This window comes from Oncorhynchus mykiss, chromosome 13, assembly GCF_013265735.2.
Source record: "Oncorhynchus mykiss isolate Arlee chromosome 13, USDA_OmykA_1.1, whole genome shotgun sequence".
NCBI lineage: Eukaryota > Metazoa > Chordata > Actinopteri > Salmoniformes > Salmonidae > Oncorhynchus > Oncorhynchus mykiss.
In genome coordinates, this window is record NC_048577.1 from 51,427,412 (window position 1) to 51,442,721 (window position 15,310).

At 41.5% G+C, this 15,310-nt stretch overlaps 1 protein-coding gene across 1 annotated transcript; it reads right to left on the reverse strand.

Moving 5' to 3' along the window:
* Positions 1-273: 273 nt before the first annotated feature.
* LOC110486741 (eukaryotic peptide chain release factor GTP-binding subunit ERF3A) lies at positions 274-14,295 on the reverse strand. Its single transcript, XM_021558564.2, has 14 exons — positions 13,810-14,295; positions 11,800-11,847; positions 7,231-7,479; positions 6,823-6,856; positions 6,598-6,675; positions 6,303-6,483; positions 5,677-5,831; positions 5,240-5,380; positions 4,930-5,023; positions 4,553-4,633; positions 4,105-4,278; positions 3,879-3,968; positions 3,563-3,731; positions 274-1,092 (listed from the first exon to the last, which is right to left on the reverse strand). Exons 1-14 carry the CDS (start codon positions 14,000-14,002, stop codon positions 1,040-1,042), a joined length of 1,740 nt encoding a protein of 579 aa, XP_021414239.1. The 5' UTR covers positions 14,003-14,295; the 3' UTR covers positions 274-1,039.
* Positions 14,296-15,310: the final 1,015 nt, after the last annotated feature.

The window sequence follows — 15,310 nt, forward strand, 5'->3', positions numbered from 1 at the left end:
AGTACAAAAGTACAAAAGGTACACAAGTGGTCGTCATTACACACAGGCAAATATCCAGCTGTAGGGTACATTCTGTATGAGTTGAAATATAGTATTTTAGGCTTTGAAAAGGATTGCCTGAACACAAACAGCTTTACTAAATTCCATCTTTCTCACGGGGTAAAGATGTATTTTTTGGTATGCATGATAAAGATTAAATGACAAATTTCATGTCAACTTAATTATATTTTTTCCTCTAACGTTAAACAGCACAAATAAAAGAACTAGCACTTCTCCAATTTTTATATTTTATTGTCATAGTAGTTTGCTTTAATAACATGTGAAGGCGCTCAAGCACACTGCCAGAACGCCATATAAGAGAAACCAAAAGTGGGTAAAAGCAATGGGAGACATGTACAACTAGGGTTGCAAAAATTCATTAATTTTCACAAAATTCCCAGGTTTTCCAGAAATCCTGGCTGGAGGATTCCAGATTTCCTGCCTACCCCCCCCCAATTCTGAATTTTGGGAAGTTAGTGGATATTTTCAACCCTTTGTACAACCAAGATAATAACATTTTGGTTTCAACTTGTTAAATTCTCAAACATCTTTTTTTTGTAAATAATATATTTTTCTGTATTACAAGCAAATCCTGGTCCTTGTCTGGTTACAGATATAACTGCTGCCATTTTAAAATGTTCAATGATGGAAGAAAAAATAAAAATAAAAAACTAAGAGAAAACAATTGTGTTTTATGGTCATGAGTAGACCAGAGTAGGGGTGTGAGGGAATGGGTTTGGGGGCAGGGCCTAACCCAAAAATGGCATAGCTGAGCTCTCAATATGAGAAAGCTGACTCGTGTGTACTTGATCTCGTTTTTCATTTGCTTAAAAACAGGTTTCTTTTTCAGATAAGTTTTTTAAGCTGATCATCGACAGGTCAAAGGGGGGAGAGAAGAGAGGGCCGCGAGCAGAGTTCCCATCAATGACCCCTGACCCCACTCTTCACCCCCACCCCACCATGGTGCCAGACTGTGACCGGGGACTCCCATACAACCGCTTCAGTCCCTCTCAGCAACGAGCTTCAACACCTTACCAATGGCAATGGTCTTACCTGGGGAGAGGACACAGACATAGGTTAACAGCAAAGCCTGTCTACTCAAGTCCAAATGGGCTAGTTTTAAATTGAAACTTCATAAGTGGAGACCCTCCACTCTCCGACCCCCTCCTACAGACTTTCTCCCTCTTTAGGGTCCCAATGAATGACCCATCCCCTCTACCACACTCCCCAAACAACAGTACTTTTCACCACAAATGCAACTCAACCACTAACAGAGACTTTAATCTAGAGCTGGGCAATATGACCAAAATAATCGTCACTGTATTTTTACAGTATGACCAATTTAAGTTGTTGAATAGTAAAGTTGTACATTTGCTTTATGAGTAGTGAGTGATCCTAGAGTGGCAACACATACATTCTACGTGATTTCAATGAGTCTTTCCCCATTCTGATTGAACAGTATAAAACAATTCAACCAAAACAAATGTCAGCACTTATCATTTCTGCATCTCCTGCACTCAAATGCAATGGTGGGAAAAATGACCGAATCGTCATACTTGAGTAAAAGTAAAGGTACTTTACTAGAAAATTACCCCAGTTAAAGTGAAAATCACCCAGTAAAATACTACTTCAGTAAAAGTATTTGGTTTTAAATATACTTAGGTATAACAATTAAATGTAATTGATAAAATGTACTTAAGTATCAAAAGTAAAAAATAAATACATAATTATTATTTTAAGCAAACCAGACGGCACTATTTTCTTGCTTACGGATAGCCAGGGGCACACGCCAACACTCAACAATAATTTACAAACAAAGCATTTGTGTTTAGTGAGTCCTCCAGATCAGAGGCAGTACATGACATGGGATGTTCTCTTGACAAGTGTGTGAATTGGACCATTGTTACATTTTGAATGCTGAGCAGGTACTCAGTACAAGTACTTTTAGGTGTCAGGGAAAATGTATGGAGTAAGAAGTATATTATTTTCTTTAGGAATGTAGTGAAGTAAAAGTTGTCAAATAAAAATAGTAAAGTACAGATAGCAAAAAAAACTAAACTTAAGTAGTATTTGAAAGTATTTTTTACACCACTGCTCAATTGAGAATTTCCATAGGGCTGCACGATATGGGAAATTAATCAAGGACTCATTTTTAACCAAATGTTGCAATTGCGACTTGACCTGCGAATTAGAGTAAAACTGTTTGAATCATGGAAACATAATGACTATTCTAATTCTATAGTTCGAATATAATAGTGGGCACTTTGAATACAGTGTTTGAGATGACGACAAATTAAAATGCCAGGGAGGAGTTATTGTGACAGGGAAGGAACTAAAGTGTTGATACGTGTTTCCTAGGGAACCCTATAAGCTTTGGCTACATTGCATGTTCTCTCTTAACTACTTCATGTAGCTAACATATTCCGCTTTGATTTAGAAGATACTGTTGCACAAACATGCTGATTTAGGTCTACACCAGCGCTGGTATTATCAGGCTGTATTAGCTAGCTACGTTTGCTCTTACTCAGTACATTTATTAGCTAGCTATTGGCATTAGGGGCGGCAGGCTAGCCTAGTGGTTAGAGTGATGGACTAGTAACCGGAAGGTTGTAAGGTTGTAAGTTCAAACCCCCGAGCTGACAAGGTACAACTGTCGTTCTGCCCCTGAACAGGCAGTTAACCCACTGTTCCTAGGCCGTCATTGAAAATAAGAATTTGTTCTTAACTGACTTGCCTAGTTAAATAAAGGTAAAATAAAAAATAAATAAATTAGTGGCTAACAATTAGTGTCTCACAAGATTTAGGGTCAACTTGCTACGAAAAGACAAACTAGCTGTTTGCTGATGTAAGAAACAAACGAATAGTGTCATTATAGAACGCTAGTGGATTTATATTAAGAATCAAAGTGAAAACAGCATCGTTGTCATCAACATTGTTGCATGTGCTGCATTGACCATGCAGACTCAACGCAAGTGTCTAGTGGTTGAGGAACATCAAATACGCTCCTTGAGTGACAGGGGGCGTGGCTAGGTCTGTGTGGAAAGTGGCAAGGAGAGAAAGAGTGGAGAGAGATGACAAGTAGTGAAGTAACCTATAAAAAAAATGACATTACACATGGCGTATCACATTTAACAAACCAAACATTCAAATACCGGTATAGAAGGTAAAGAAAAACCCAAACCGGTCGGTCCCTGCATCAACACCGGTATATCATAAAATACGGTATATCACCCAGCACTACTTTAACCTTTGTTTCAGTTTGGAATACATTTAAACCATTGTTCCTTCCAGCATGGCCATTTAGGGACTACTAACATTTTACATATATACTTTCATCATTCAACAGACGCTCTTATCCAGAGCAAATTACATAAGTAATCAGGGTTAAGTGCCTTGCTCAAGGGCAAATTGCCATTTTTCAAGTAGTCAGCTTGGGGATTCGACCGAGAGACCTTTCCTTTACGGGCTCAACGCTAGGCTACCTGCCGCCGACTAACAGCCCCAGTGATAGCAGACCCCGTACCTTCATCCCGTAGGGTGAACCGTCCCATCTGGGGGAAGTCTTTGAAGGTTTCAAGGCAGATGGTTCCGGCGGTGCGCAGACGGGCAATGCACACCTGGTCCTGTTTCACAAAGCGCGGTCGCGTCTTACTTTTCTCTCCCGACTTCTTGTCTACCAGACAGATTAAGGCCTAGATGTGGAGCGGAACCATCACAGTAACTATCCTGGCAGGTCTTTACAACACTATTTGTCAGGTGCAGCTCAAAGGGAATACATTGCAGATTCAAAATGAAGATGGTTCCTTTTGAAGGTTATGGCATTATGACAGTATCATTACCGTAATTTGCACTTCTTCGATGCAGGTGTGGATGTGGAGGACAGCATTGTATCCAGGGCAGATAATGGACTTGTGTTCAATGATGACAATCTGTGAGAACACACAACACGGAGTAAAAACAAACACCAATAAATCCAATATGTTTACCATTAGGGCGACATTCAGACAGGACTACGGTCCAACTCCAACTGCCTTAGTATCTGTGGTGGCATGGTGACTGGCGTACCTGGGCGTCAAAGGTGCGTCCAGAGTGGCAGAGGTTCTCAGCGTTACAGAGGATGAAGCCTGGCAGGATCTCCTCCTCCTCGATGCCCTTCAGTCTCAGCTTCAGGTTCTCTCCAGGAGAAGCATCGTCTGTCTCCACATCATCACTCAGCAAGCTCAACACCTCCACTGTGTGCTACAGGGAGGGATGGAGGAAGGATGGAATGGATACGCAGCCATTAACAAGTTTATAATAAGAGATGGAGCGAACACCTTTATGGTAAAAAAAAAAAAAAAATAGAGGGAGATACCGTGTGGCACAGACAAATGGTAAATACGAGAAAAAAATACCTATGACTAAACAACTCTGGCTTAAGATACTTGCCACCCCATTACCTAGGATTAGCTATAGCTCTAATGCTCTGATCGGCGTTGGATGTTTCATGGCAGACTGCTGGAGAATGTCTTACCCTGTTTGGCATCATGACAAGCTGCTGTGCTTTACTGATGGACCCCGACTCCAGTTTCCCCAGGATGACAGTACCCATGTCCTATAGGGTGGGGAACAACAGTAGAAAGAGGCCAGATTAAGTAACTCAAAGTCAGAAAAAGGTATTCTACAGTTGTGTGAGAGGGTTAAAAACTAGTGTGGTTTAATAGGCTTTTTATTACCAGGAAATAGGATGTTACATGTACAGTGTAGCTGCTGATGTGGGCAGTACGAATGCCATTAAAATACTGTCATGTAAAGGACAACCGTATCTAAATAAACATTTAAATATAATGGGTTGGTTGCCATATTAATGGCAGTAGAATAAAAAAGGTTTCATAATGTGGTCGTCTTCACCTTGTATTTGTCTACGATGGGTAATCTGACTGGTCCGTCGCTCGCTCTGTTTAAGTTTGGCAAACTGTCCAGATGTGGAATGAATGGTAACCCTCTGGAAGACAGAGAGGAGATAAACAGGTCAGGACAGTAGTGTCAGAAGAATACTCAATCCATTCACACTGAAATGTTATAGTACCTTTCGTGTGGCTTCATTAACAGAGAAGGAAGGACAAGAACAGATAGTACCTCTCCATTTGACTGTTTTCTTCCGTTTCATACCTAGTGAACACAGTCCAGGGACAGCAGTGTAAAAGCTGGTCATACTCACGTATACCAAGTGCACGACTCAACAGGCTCCTTGAGGTTGGCTCCTGTGAGGCCAGAGCAGGGCATGAAGTGAATGTCTTTCTTGGGGTTGAAGCCAACCTTCTTCAAAAATGGCACTAGTTTTTCCTTGCATTCTTCGTACCTGAGTTCAGGTTAAACAAAAAATAAATTGTGGGTTGAGCTGGATTTCAGATACATGAGAATAAATGTTAAACTCTCGAGCAAATCTTGTAATGATGTTAATGTATGCATGATTTCCGTTAAGGTTCTACAAAGACCCTACATCAACAAAGGGTTCCACCCTAGGCTTTGACCATAACCACATCATCTTCTCTGTAATGGGTGTTTTCTTGTTGATGTAAACTGGAGCAAGCACCCGTGACTACCAGTTTCCTGTAACCTGATGTGATTTCTGTGCTCTAAGTGGTAACTGCGCACCTCTCTAGGCTCCAGTTCACTGTGGGGTCGTCCATTTTGTTGACAAGGATGATCAGATGCTTCACCCCCGCCGTTTTGGCCAACATGGCGTGCTCCCGTGTCTGTCCACCCTTCTCAAAGCCTGTCTCAAACTCTCCCTTCCTGGCTGAGATCACCTAGGCAGGAGAAATACACATTGAAAATCATTCATTGGGGCGGTAGGGTAGCCTAGTGGTTAGAGCGTTGGACTAGTAACCGGAAGGTTGCAAGTTCAAATCCTCGAGCTGACAAGGTACAAAACTGTCGTTCTGCCCCTGAACAGGCAGTTAACCCACTGTTCCTAGGCCGTCATTGAAAATAAGAATTTGTTGTGAACTGACTTGCCTAGTTAAATAAAGGTAAAATAAATATAAAAATTAAAGGAACTCTGACATTGCTGTGTAGATTTCAAAACAATGTATTTTACAATCAAGTAAACAAATATTTATCGTTGTTAATTTCAAATCTTTATTTTTTAATAATCTTTATATTTACCATTTCAAGAGATCTTTCTCTCAACTGGATATTTTGGTATTTGCAGCCACAAGTTATTTCACCCCCCCCCCACACACACCTTGAAAAACATCAGCATGACACAATGGACTCACCAGCACAGCCAGGTCAGCCTGCGACGCTCCTCCGATCATATTGGGCACAAAGCTTTTGTGGCCTGGAGCGTCCAGGATGGTAAAGTGCTTTTTCTCAGTTTCAAAGTACGCTCTGCCCACCTCCACAGTCTTCCCCTTGTCTCGCTCCTCCTGGTTAGTGTCCAGAGCCCAGGAGAGGTACCTGGCAGACAGAGAAAGGGAGGGGGTTAAACCCTTGTCATACTGACAGGCTTTAGTCATGCCATTTCATATACTTTTTGCAGTAGACCCTGGTAAAAAGCAGAGTGTAACTCACCAGGTTTCCCTGTTCTTCTCCTTGGCTTCTCTTTCATACTTCTCCAGAGTTCTCTTCTCTACCATGCCTGTTAAATACCTACCAGTGAGGAAGAGGATAACCAGAGGGAGTGATGAAGAGAGAGGGGGAAGGAGCAAAGAGTGGAGGGGTGGTGAGAAATGCAACAGGTGTTAAAAGCCCCATTGGACTGAATGAATCATAACCACAACAGAAAGAGATACTCACATGATTTGTCCTCCAATGGTAGACTTGCCAGCATCTAGGGAGAGATGAGGGACAACAGGGAGTTGTGAGAGCAGATAAAAATGGCCTGTGCTGTCTAGCCTTGTAACAGGGCTGATTAAATGAAAAATGAATACAAAACATTGCCTGGTTTCCCACTGTTTCCTATTTATTCCCCTAGATTTGTTTCTTTGACAGACCCCCCAATCAGCAATCCAGGTGTGACAGTGACAACTATACACCATGGATGTTATATAGGGCTGCCAATAAACAAGTTTTATTGGACCAAATGAAACCCCAAGAAATAACAGAGCAACACCGAGATGACCCACACACCTAAGTGATAGTATGTGAAACCACTGCAATAGCCATGAAAAAGAGGAAGAAAGAAGCAGATGTGCCCCCACTCACCAACATGACCGATGAACACCACGTTCACATGTTCCTTCTTGGGCGCGTCTGGTGGTAGGGCGACCACTTTAGGTATGATTGGCACGTCTTCCTCCTCCTCTAGGACTTCCTCCTCCAGAATCTCCTCAACAACTATTGGTCCCCCGTCACCACCAGGCCCTCCTCCTGGTTCTTCCTCATTGGACTCCACCCCTTTCAGGTCCCATGTCTCCTCTGTGGTCATTTCAGAGTCGCCGTTCTCCACCGGGGCTGCCCAGGGACAAACCGAACAGAGCATTAGTGGTGTGGAAAAAATAATAATGATATGAGTTTGAAAATAGATTCCTCTGGTTTCAGGTCTGATGTGAAAAAGCCTACCACCGTAGCTAAGAATTTGGTAAATTACATTTCTCTACAAATGTTTAAGTTTAGATAGATAAAATACATGTAATTAGTTTGCCATAACATTTCATATTCAAAGGGGAAAACCTAACTAGGGCTACACTACAGGCTGGCAATGATGTAGAGTACTCACACAGTACAGTTAGAGCATATTAATTAGCCATGAGGGTATTGTTCTACGAAGCTTGTTAATGGTTACTACAGCTAAACTTCTGGCATCAGTTTTGACAAGATTTTACAGCTAAAACTACAGAATGCCAAATCTACAGAACATTAGAGCTTAAGGTCAGAGTTCATTCCAATAACATTGATACAATTTTCCTTATTTGATTTCTAGAAAAAGCAGTTTAACATCTGAAATAGTGTAACCATTCAGCACCCTACAGGCTTTAAAGACCGTAGTAGTGATGACAGACCATGCTGACACTTAGAGCATGGCTCATCATTCCAACTATGAGACGATTAAACACTACGGATTTCACTCTGGTCCTGAGGACCCAAAGGGTTGCACATTTAGTTAACTTAGTACTACACACCTAATTCCACTTAATCAAAGGTTAAATGAGTTGATTAGTGGAATCAGGTGTGTAATGCTAGGGGAAAAACTCAAATGTCTACCCCTTTGGGTCCCCAGGACCAGGAAACACTTGCAGTAGAATATGGGCTAGAGGTCAGTGAGTGTGCCATGGCAGCCTGGGCCTGGACATGTTTGGCTGGACTTCAAGCCTTTCTTCCATCCTGCACATTCAGAACTTTTAGCCTAATGTAAATGATGTAAGACCTCAACAGTAAGGAATGCTGAAGTAATTTTGCCAGTCACAGGAAAAGTCAGACTAATTGAATGGAGTGGCTGGGGATCATTCTGGACCCCTCTTCCCAACAGAGAAAGGTCCCGAAGCTTCTCATGTCGGTTTCTCTACTTTACCCAGTCTCAGCTCTACTCAGACGAATGGTGCTCATTCAATAAAGTTAGATCAAAGCGATTTCGATGTCTGCTAGATCACATAATGATAGTCTTCTACATAATATAATAACTAGTATAATGTTACTAGTTACTCTTGTTCAAAACTCATAATAAGTGCTTTGATTTAAACTAAACACACAGGTAGGCTAAGCTACAGCTTCTTAACACCATCTGCTTCAAACTTCACTCACTGGCTCGGTTACCATCCACGTGGACACAGGTTCACGCTAACATTCTCAAATCTGTATAAAAACCAACATGCACATTTCCCCACCAGAGATGAGTTTCCATCAAATATTCCTGTTGCAGATATAAGGCTGTGCGTGATGACAGTGCACATAAAAATACCCTTTGGGGTACAAGTTAAATGGGTTTCCTTCACAACGTGAGTTATGGAATTGGCATGCGCGCTCTAGCCAACAGCGCTATCTGCATGCTTTTGGCTAAAGAGCACATATAGCCTACCTGATATTATTATTTAGACAAAAAAAGCGAGATCATTTTAAATTTGTCAAAACGGTATCCAAGCATCGATCATCACCTTGCACTTTCACCACCCTGTGAAGTTCAGAACTTATTCCATCTGTAGTCTAATAGGCCTAAACCGCATGCTTTCCCAACGAGTCGTAGTGGGAGGACCAAACATGTCAGACTGACTCCAACTTTATGGTGGTTATTATATCAATATTTGTGCACAAGTGTTTCCACCGACATTTCATATAATTCAGTTAAACCAACAAAAGATCCCATTGTCTAGCGTAGTTATTTTGTCGATATTTTGAAAGTTCCCCACATTTGTTAGTCCCATTAGGCACATTTAACCGACATACTTTACTCGCATAAAAAAAATGGATGGAAACCTGGTTACTGTTCATCATTTTAGACAACTGTAGGCTACTTCCAAACTGTATAACTCAAGATCTAAATGAAAATCCCCATGAAACTGATCGAGATCAAACGGTTGGTATGCAGACGTTTCATCGGTAAAACTTTAATTATACCTCACTATGAGGTTGAGTGCACACTTTGGGGTAAAGTGGAAAATGGAATAGGCAGAGGCTACAAATACAGTTTCCACCCCCGCCCCTAACTTCTCAAAACGAATGAGCCAAATCATGTTCTGCGCATGTTATTTCACACACACACACACACACACACACGTTCAAGTCTCTCTTTACTCAATTCAAGGGGCTTTATTGGCATGAGAAACATATGTTAACATTGCCAAAGCAGGTGAAGTAGATAATATACAAAAGTGAAATAAACTATGCTTTACTGAACCCTCAACCAATTTGATTGACATGTAGCTCGTCTCTCTGCCTCAGTTCTGGAAAGCTGATTGAAACGAACATTCCTAAAATATATATGAAGGCTCTGTGTTGTAACATATTGCTGAAAATAAAAGTGCAATGTGTGTGTAAAATCAATATGTAAACATGACCCAGACATTGTGTAGGCCTATGCTATAATGTTTTCTTACAAAGAAAAATATGCGCACGTGTGACTCGAGTGAAGCGTGTCTGTAGCACAGTAGTTCTCATTTCCCACTCCGGGGTAAAGTGATGGGCTGTCACAGTGAAGTAGCTCTGTAGCCCTGGTGGTCCATCCATCTGTAGTAAGTGCAACACGGGGTGCATTGGTCAATTAATTGACAATTTCCTCTTTGGCTTGCTTACATAGAGCGGGGACTAAAACCTGTTTGCTGACACAGGTGCGAGAGGGCAAAGTTTATAACGTGGCTTGAGCACTTTCACGAGGTGATGAAACCCCCTTTTCTTCTCAACAACCGAGAATGGGCGCAAATATCTGCAGCTATAAAACATAGCTATCGCTCTTGTAATTTCCGTGGCAGAGTCAACTGCAAAGGGTTGCTTTAATGCAGATGGGAGACCGTTATTGTTTTGCATTTCCATCTTGCTCCAGTGGTTGGAATACTGTGGTGAAGTCAGCTTAAATGTGTCATGTTTGAGGCGTTGGCAGGTGTATAGGCATTTTTGTTGATCAGTGGCGACATACTCTGTTAATTTCCGCTGTAATCTTCTGGGAAGCAAATAGGTTTCCAAACAACGGAGAATCGTCCTGGTTTTTGAACACACTACTTGTACAGAACTAGTTCCTGGCTGCGCCTCACAAAAGAAAATATTTAAATGCGCCAAATTAGATTTGAGTTTTGATTAAGCTCTTGTTGTTAACCGAATAGCCCCCCCAAAAGTCCACTTTGACTTACTTGAGGCATACAACGCAGTGCAGGCCTAGCATTTTTATTTGAGTATTCATTCCGGTTCACAGTGCGGAATGAACCAAGGTCCCTGTACCAAACGGCTCAGTACGAATGTTTGTACCGTTAAACCCGTACTATTGACTGCCTGTCCGAGTCTTGCTTTGTTGATAGGCTGTGTACGTACATACAGCTTGCCTAAATAACAACCTCCCCCCATGAAAAAGTTGCGTCGTGCTTATGTTTGCTTTGATTACTGTTACAACAGACAAAGAACAACGTTTCTTCTAACAAGTGGCAGTGGAGTCACGGAGTGAGCAAGCACTGAGCAGTAGCTCAAAGAACTCGGAGGGGAAAGCACGCAGCGGATCCTGCACATGCACAAAAATCTCTTTAGTCAAAAACTTCAGTTTCGCAGAAAATTAGGAACTGCAGGCACTCTAAATGGAATAAGGCACCAAGTTGTAACACCAGACACCAAAGCTATGTACGCAGACAAAGCTAGCCAGCATCAATCTGTTTATTATGACAGTACAGCACCCTCACAGAATTCACTGGCACTACAGCACACCTTAATTCTACTTATAATAGAGGGGGTGGGTTCTTCTAAATATAATGTAACAAGACATTAGCTAGTCAACTGGCAGTCATCTACACATAATGAGACTAGAAAGGACACACAGCGGTCAAAAATAGCTGACATAGAGAACACTTCCACGGCAACAATGAATGTGCACAAAAAAAATGTGTTCTAGAAGCTGTACTAGATACATGTCAGAACTTTGTGACTACTAAATGAGAAGACTGAGGCCCACAAGCATCAATTAGTGATTCATACAAGTGACAGTTGCTTTGGTGGACGTTGAACAGTGGGTTGACGGGATTTACGGAGGCCTTTGTTAGAGGCCAGAGGCTGGGCCCATAGATTGTGAGGCTAGCTAAGCTATTCATGGATAATGCTGAACAGAGCAAAATGACCACAGGTGTAAAACACACGTATACATACCTGCAGTTTCTGCAACCTCCATGGTGACAACAACTGGTTCAACTTCCGCTAAAAAAAAAAAAGAGGTAGAGCGTATTCACATTAAGTCTTCTTTCATCTGACATTTTTCATCAAATAAAATGTAAGGTGGGATTGGTGTGAAATCTACCAACCAGCACTCTTCCAGTCTACCACAATAGTCACAACTACTACAGTTCTTATGAGGCCAACAAACTGCAACACCAGTTCCCCCAGTTAACTGGTTTGCGATATGTACTATAGACAGGTTGGTTGTTTTGCAACAACCAAAGCCTGCGCAACTATGGGGCAAAACATACGGGTTGACTTAGATTGTTGACAACATGTAAACTAGATTTCTTCAATGTTCATTGAAAAAAAAAATGCAAAATCAGCACTTGTGATCTCAAATACATTTTTACAGTTCTTGGTTATGTAGCAAATTTCAGTTAACATGGAATCAGTTAAAACACCTTAACACAAGACATGGTCTCAAGAACAAGATCACACTGGCTGACAGTAGTCACGATTCCCCACACGGCAGTTTCTTGTCATTGTTGGTAGCCATCTGGCCATCCAGAATCACATCCGACTTCTGCCCCATTGAAGCGTCAACCACTTGTGACATTGTCAGCTAACCCATCTATACGCAACAACACTCCACCGGAAGAGGTTAACCCACCAACAGCTTGATGTTTACTATACTTTTACTGGGCTGCCATTTTCCTCAAGAGCGGTTGAATATCTTGAGTATAAACACACATTGGTGATGTCGATCAACAGCAAAAAGCTTGTAAGGCGTGTTCAGCAGGTTAACAGGTAAGTTGAGGTTAAAGGATAAGAAAACGGACGTCCGTCAAAAATATCAGACTGGGAAAACAGCTAGATTTGAATCCCCTCATGACTTACAGGTTAGTATTGCCTACTAGATCATGCATAACCACCACAACCTAAGAGCTTTTCTAGAAAGGATGGTAATTTATGTTAAGACGAAGCATCTTACATACTCCCCTCCATATTGGATTTGGCAAAAGACAGAACTGACCAAAACATGCCACAGCTCATTTTCATTACATCAAAACGTAAAATAGTAACATCTATGAATGGTTCTGACTAGTTATTTCTGCTTTATTGGTCTGCTCAAATGGGACACTTTGTTCACAAGTTTGTCTTCCACTATGTAAAGTAAGATCGTCCACGTCACACCAATAATGTCAACACTAGTTACCAGTTTTTAAAGTTGTCATGTCTTGCAATTTATAAGGGGCAAGGTTGGACCCGTTCAAATAATTACTAGTTATCTACAGTAGCTAGTTGGGTACATATCTTGAAATCCTAACTTACATTGTGGGAAGGGTATAGCCCCAAAAAAGCACAATTGGCCAAGAATGTCTAAGCTAGCCATTTCTGACTAACGTTACATAGCCCACGTAGACAGTAAAAAAAATGTGGGACCGTTTGCCTTACCAACGTACACAATTGTTACACGACTGACATAGGATAGGCTAACTAACGTTAACTTAGTTATGCCAGTAACTAACATTTGGTAAAATGATAACGTTTTCTACTTTACCTAGTTAACTAAAACCTCGAATGTCCAAAACCTCACATATGTTTACAATTAGTTAACGTATGTAACTATAGACACTGTCGGCGACAGTTAGCTAAAAGCACACTAACCGGCAACTAACTAGTAAGTAGTGGATATAAACATAACGTTACTATAGTTAGCTAAAACCTACCGAAACTATTAGCTACATACAAGCCATTAACAATCCATCAACTACCGAATACTGCTAACGTTACAGTAACTTAGCTAACTAACTAGCCTAGCTAACTACCGTTAATTTGGTAACTAATGCTTACCCTTAACGTTAACTAGCTACTTTACCCGGTCTCTAAAGTGTTGACGCATGTGTGTTGTGGAGCTTGTTAGCTAGCTAACTAAGTTAACTTGCTAACAAGCTAGCTAACCATCTAGCCAAACGCAAACGTGAGTGACCGCGAACTTACCACCGGAATCAGGATCTTCCGAGGGGCCTTTCTGAAAGAAGGACGGGACAAATTCGACGGCATTTATGTTGGGGACAAACGGTTTGGCATTCACGTTGAGGGCGGCGAATTCGGAATCGAGTTTCCCGTCGACCGGGGCCTCAACATCATCCTCTTGTTCCCAGGAATCAGGGGCAGCGTCTCTCGGGTCCATCGTGGGTCTTTGCTAGATGTTCACTACTGTGGATAAATACTTGCGTTACGCAGTTGCTGAACTGGTGTCCGCCCCTATTATTAACCCGTTGTTGAGGTCACCTGATAAAATTGATCAACCTTCCCCTCTCTAATGTCTAATATGTGTTCGATTTACTTGCAATAAAATAGCCGGTTTCTCTCGGTAAAGGGATACGCGAAAGCAAGATTTTACTCAGCACTCCCAGCAAGTCCTCGTGTGCTGCTGACTCTCCCCAACCGATGGGAGCGACAACCAGTTGCATACTGGGAGATGAGGTGCATTGCAGGTGTCGCCGTTATTCAGTAGAACGTAATGGAGGATGCGAGAAAACTACATTTCCATACACACGGAAAGCACACTTTTTACGTCAACGTTACTGACCCATCTTGCAGGTTCAACATTTTTTAGTTCCGATTCGGCAAACGTTGCACGAGACGCTCAAAGGCTAGTCTGAACATTGAAAATAATTATTTACAGAACACACGTATCCCGTTTAAACTTAAATTGAATTACCTCAAATTAACATATCGCGCAAAAATCTAGGAAGTGTGTCTGCAACAAACTATCATTGGATATCTTTGTATAGGCCTGTCTGAGTTTGAGTTCTTTCCACAGTGTAGGCCTTCTCTATTGACAGACAGTGGGTAGCTAATGGCATTGCAGTCCTTTTCACATAAGTAAACATGCAAATTTAGTTCATTTTCATTCCCATTGAAATAAACGTGAACCATACTGAAAAAAATAAACTCAACATGCAACAAATTCAACGTGTTTACTGAGTTACTGTTCATAGAAGGAAATCAGTCAATTGAAATACATTCGTTCGGCCCTAATCTATGGATTTAACGTGACTGGGGAGCCAGGCCATGCCAAGCCTACCAGAATTAGTTTTTCCCAACAAAAGGGCTTTAATACAGACAGAAATACTCCTACTTCTTGATATGTCAAGTGGCTGGATTATCTTGGCAAATGAGAAATACCCACTAACGGATGTAAATAAATGTTGTGCACAAAACTTGAGAGTTCAGCTTTTTGTGCGTATGGATAATATGTGGGATCTTTTATTTCAGCTCATGAAACCACCACGGCATATTGCGTTTATAATTTCGTTCTGTATGGACACTGCTGAGGTTCAGCTGAGGCCTTGGTGCAAAGTACTAATTTTGCCACTAGGGGAAGACAATGTCCAGCAGCACAAAACGGTGCATCAACGAAAGCATGGCGAAATAACATTCAGGAAAAAGTGTGAGCATTGCAGTGTATTTGGGTTCTTAAATTCCCCATACT

Coding starts and splice junctions, on each gene's coding strand:
- LOC110486741 (XM_021558564.2), bottom strand. CDS start 14,002: ATGGACCCGAGAGACGCTGCCCCTGATTCCTGGGAACAAGAGGATGAT. Junction 11,848..13,809: donor GGAAGATCCTGATTCCGGTG/GTAAGTTCGCGG, acceptor TTTTTTTTTTAG/CGGAAGTTGAACCAGTTGTT. Junction 1,093..3,562: donor GTTCACCCTACGGGATGAAG/GTACGGGGTCTG, acceptor TCCTCTCCCCAG/GTAAGACCATTGCCATTGGT.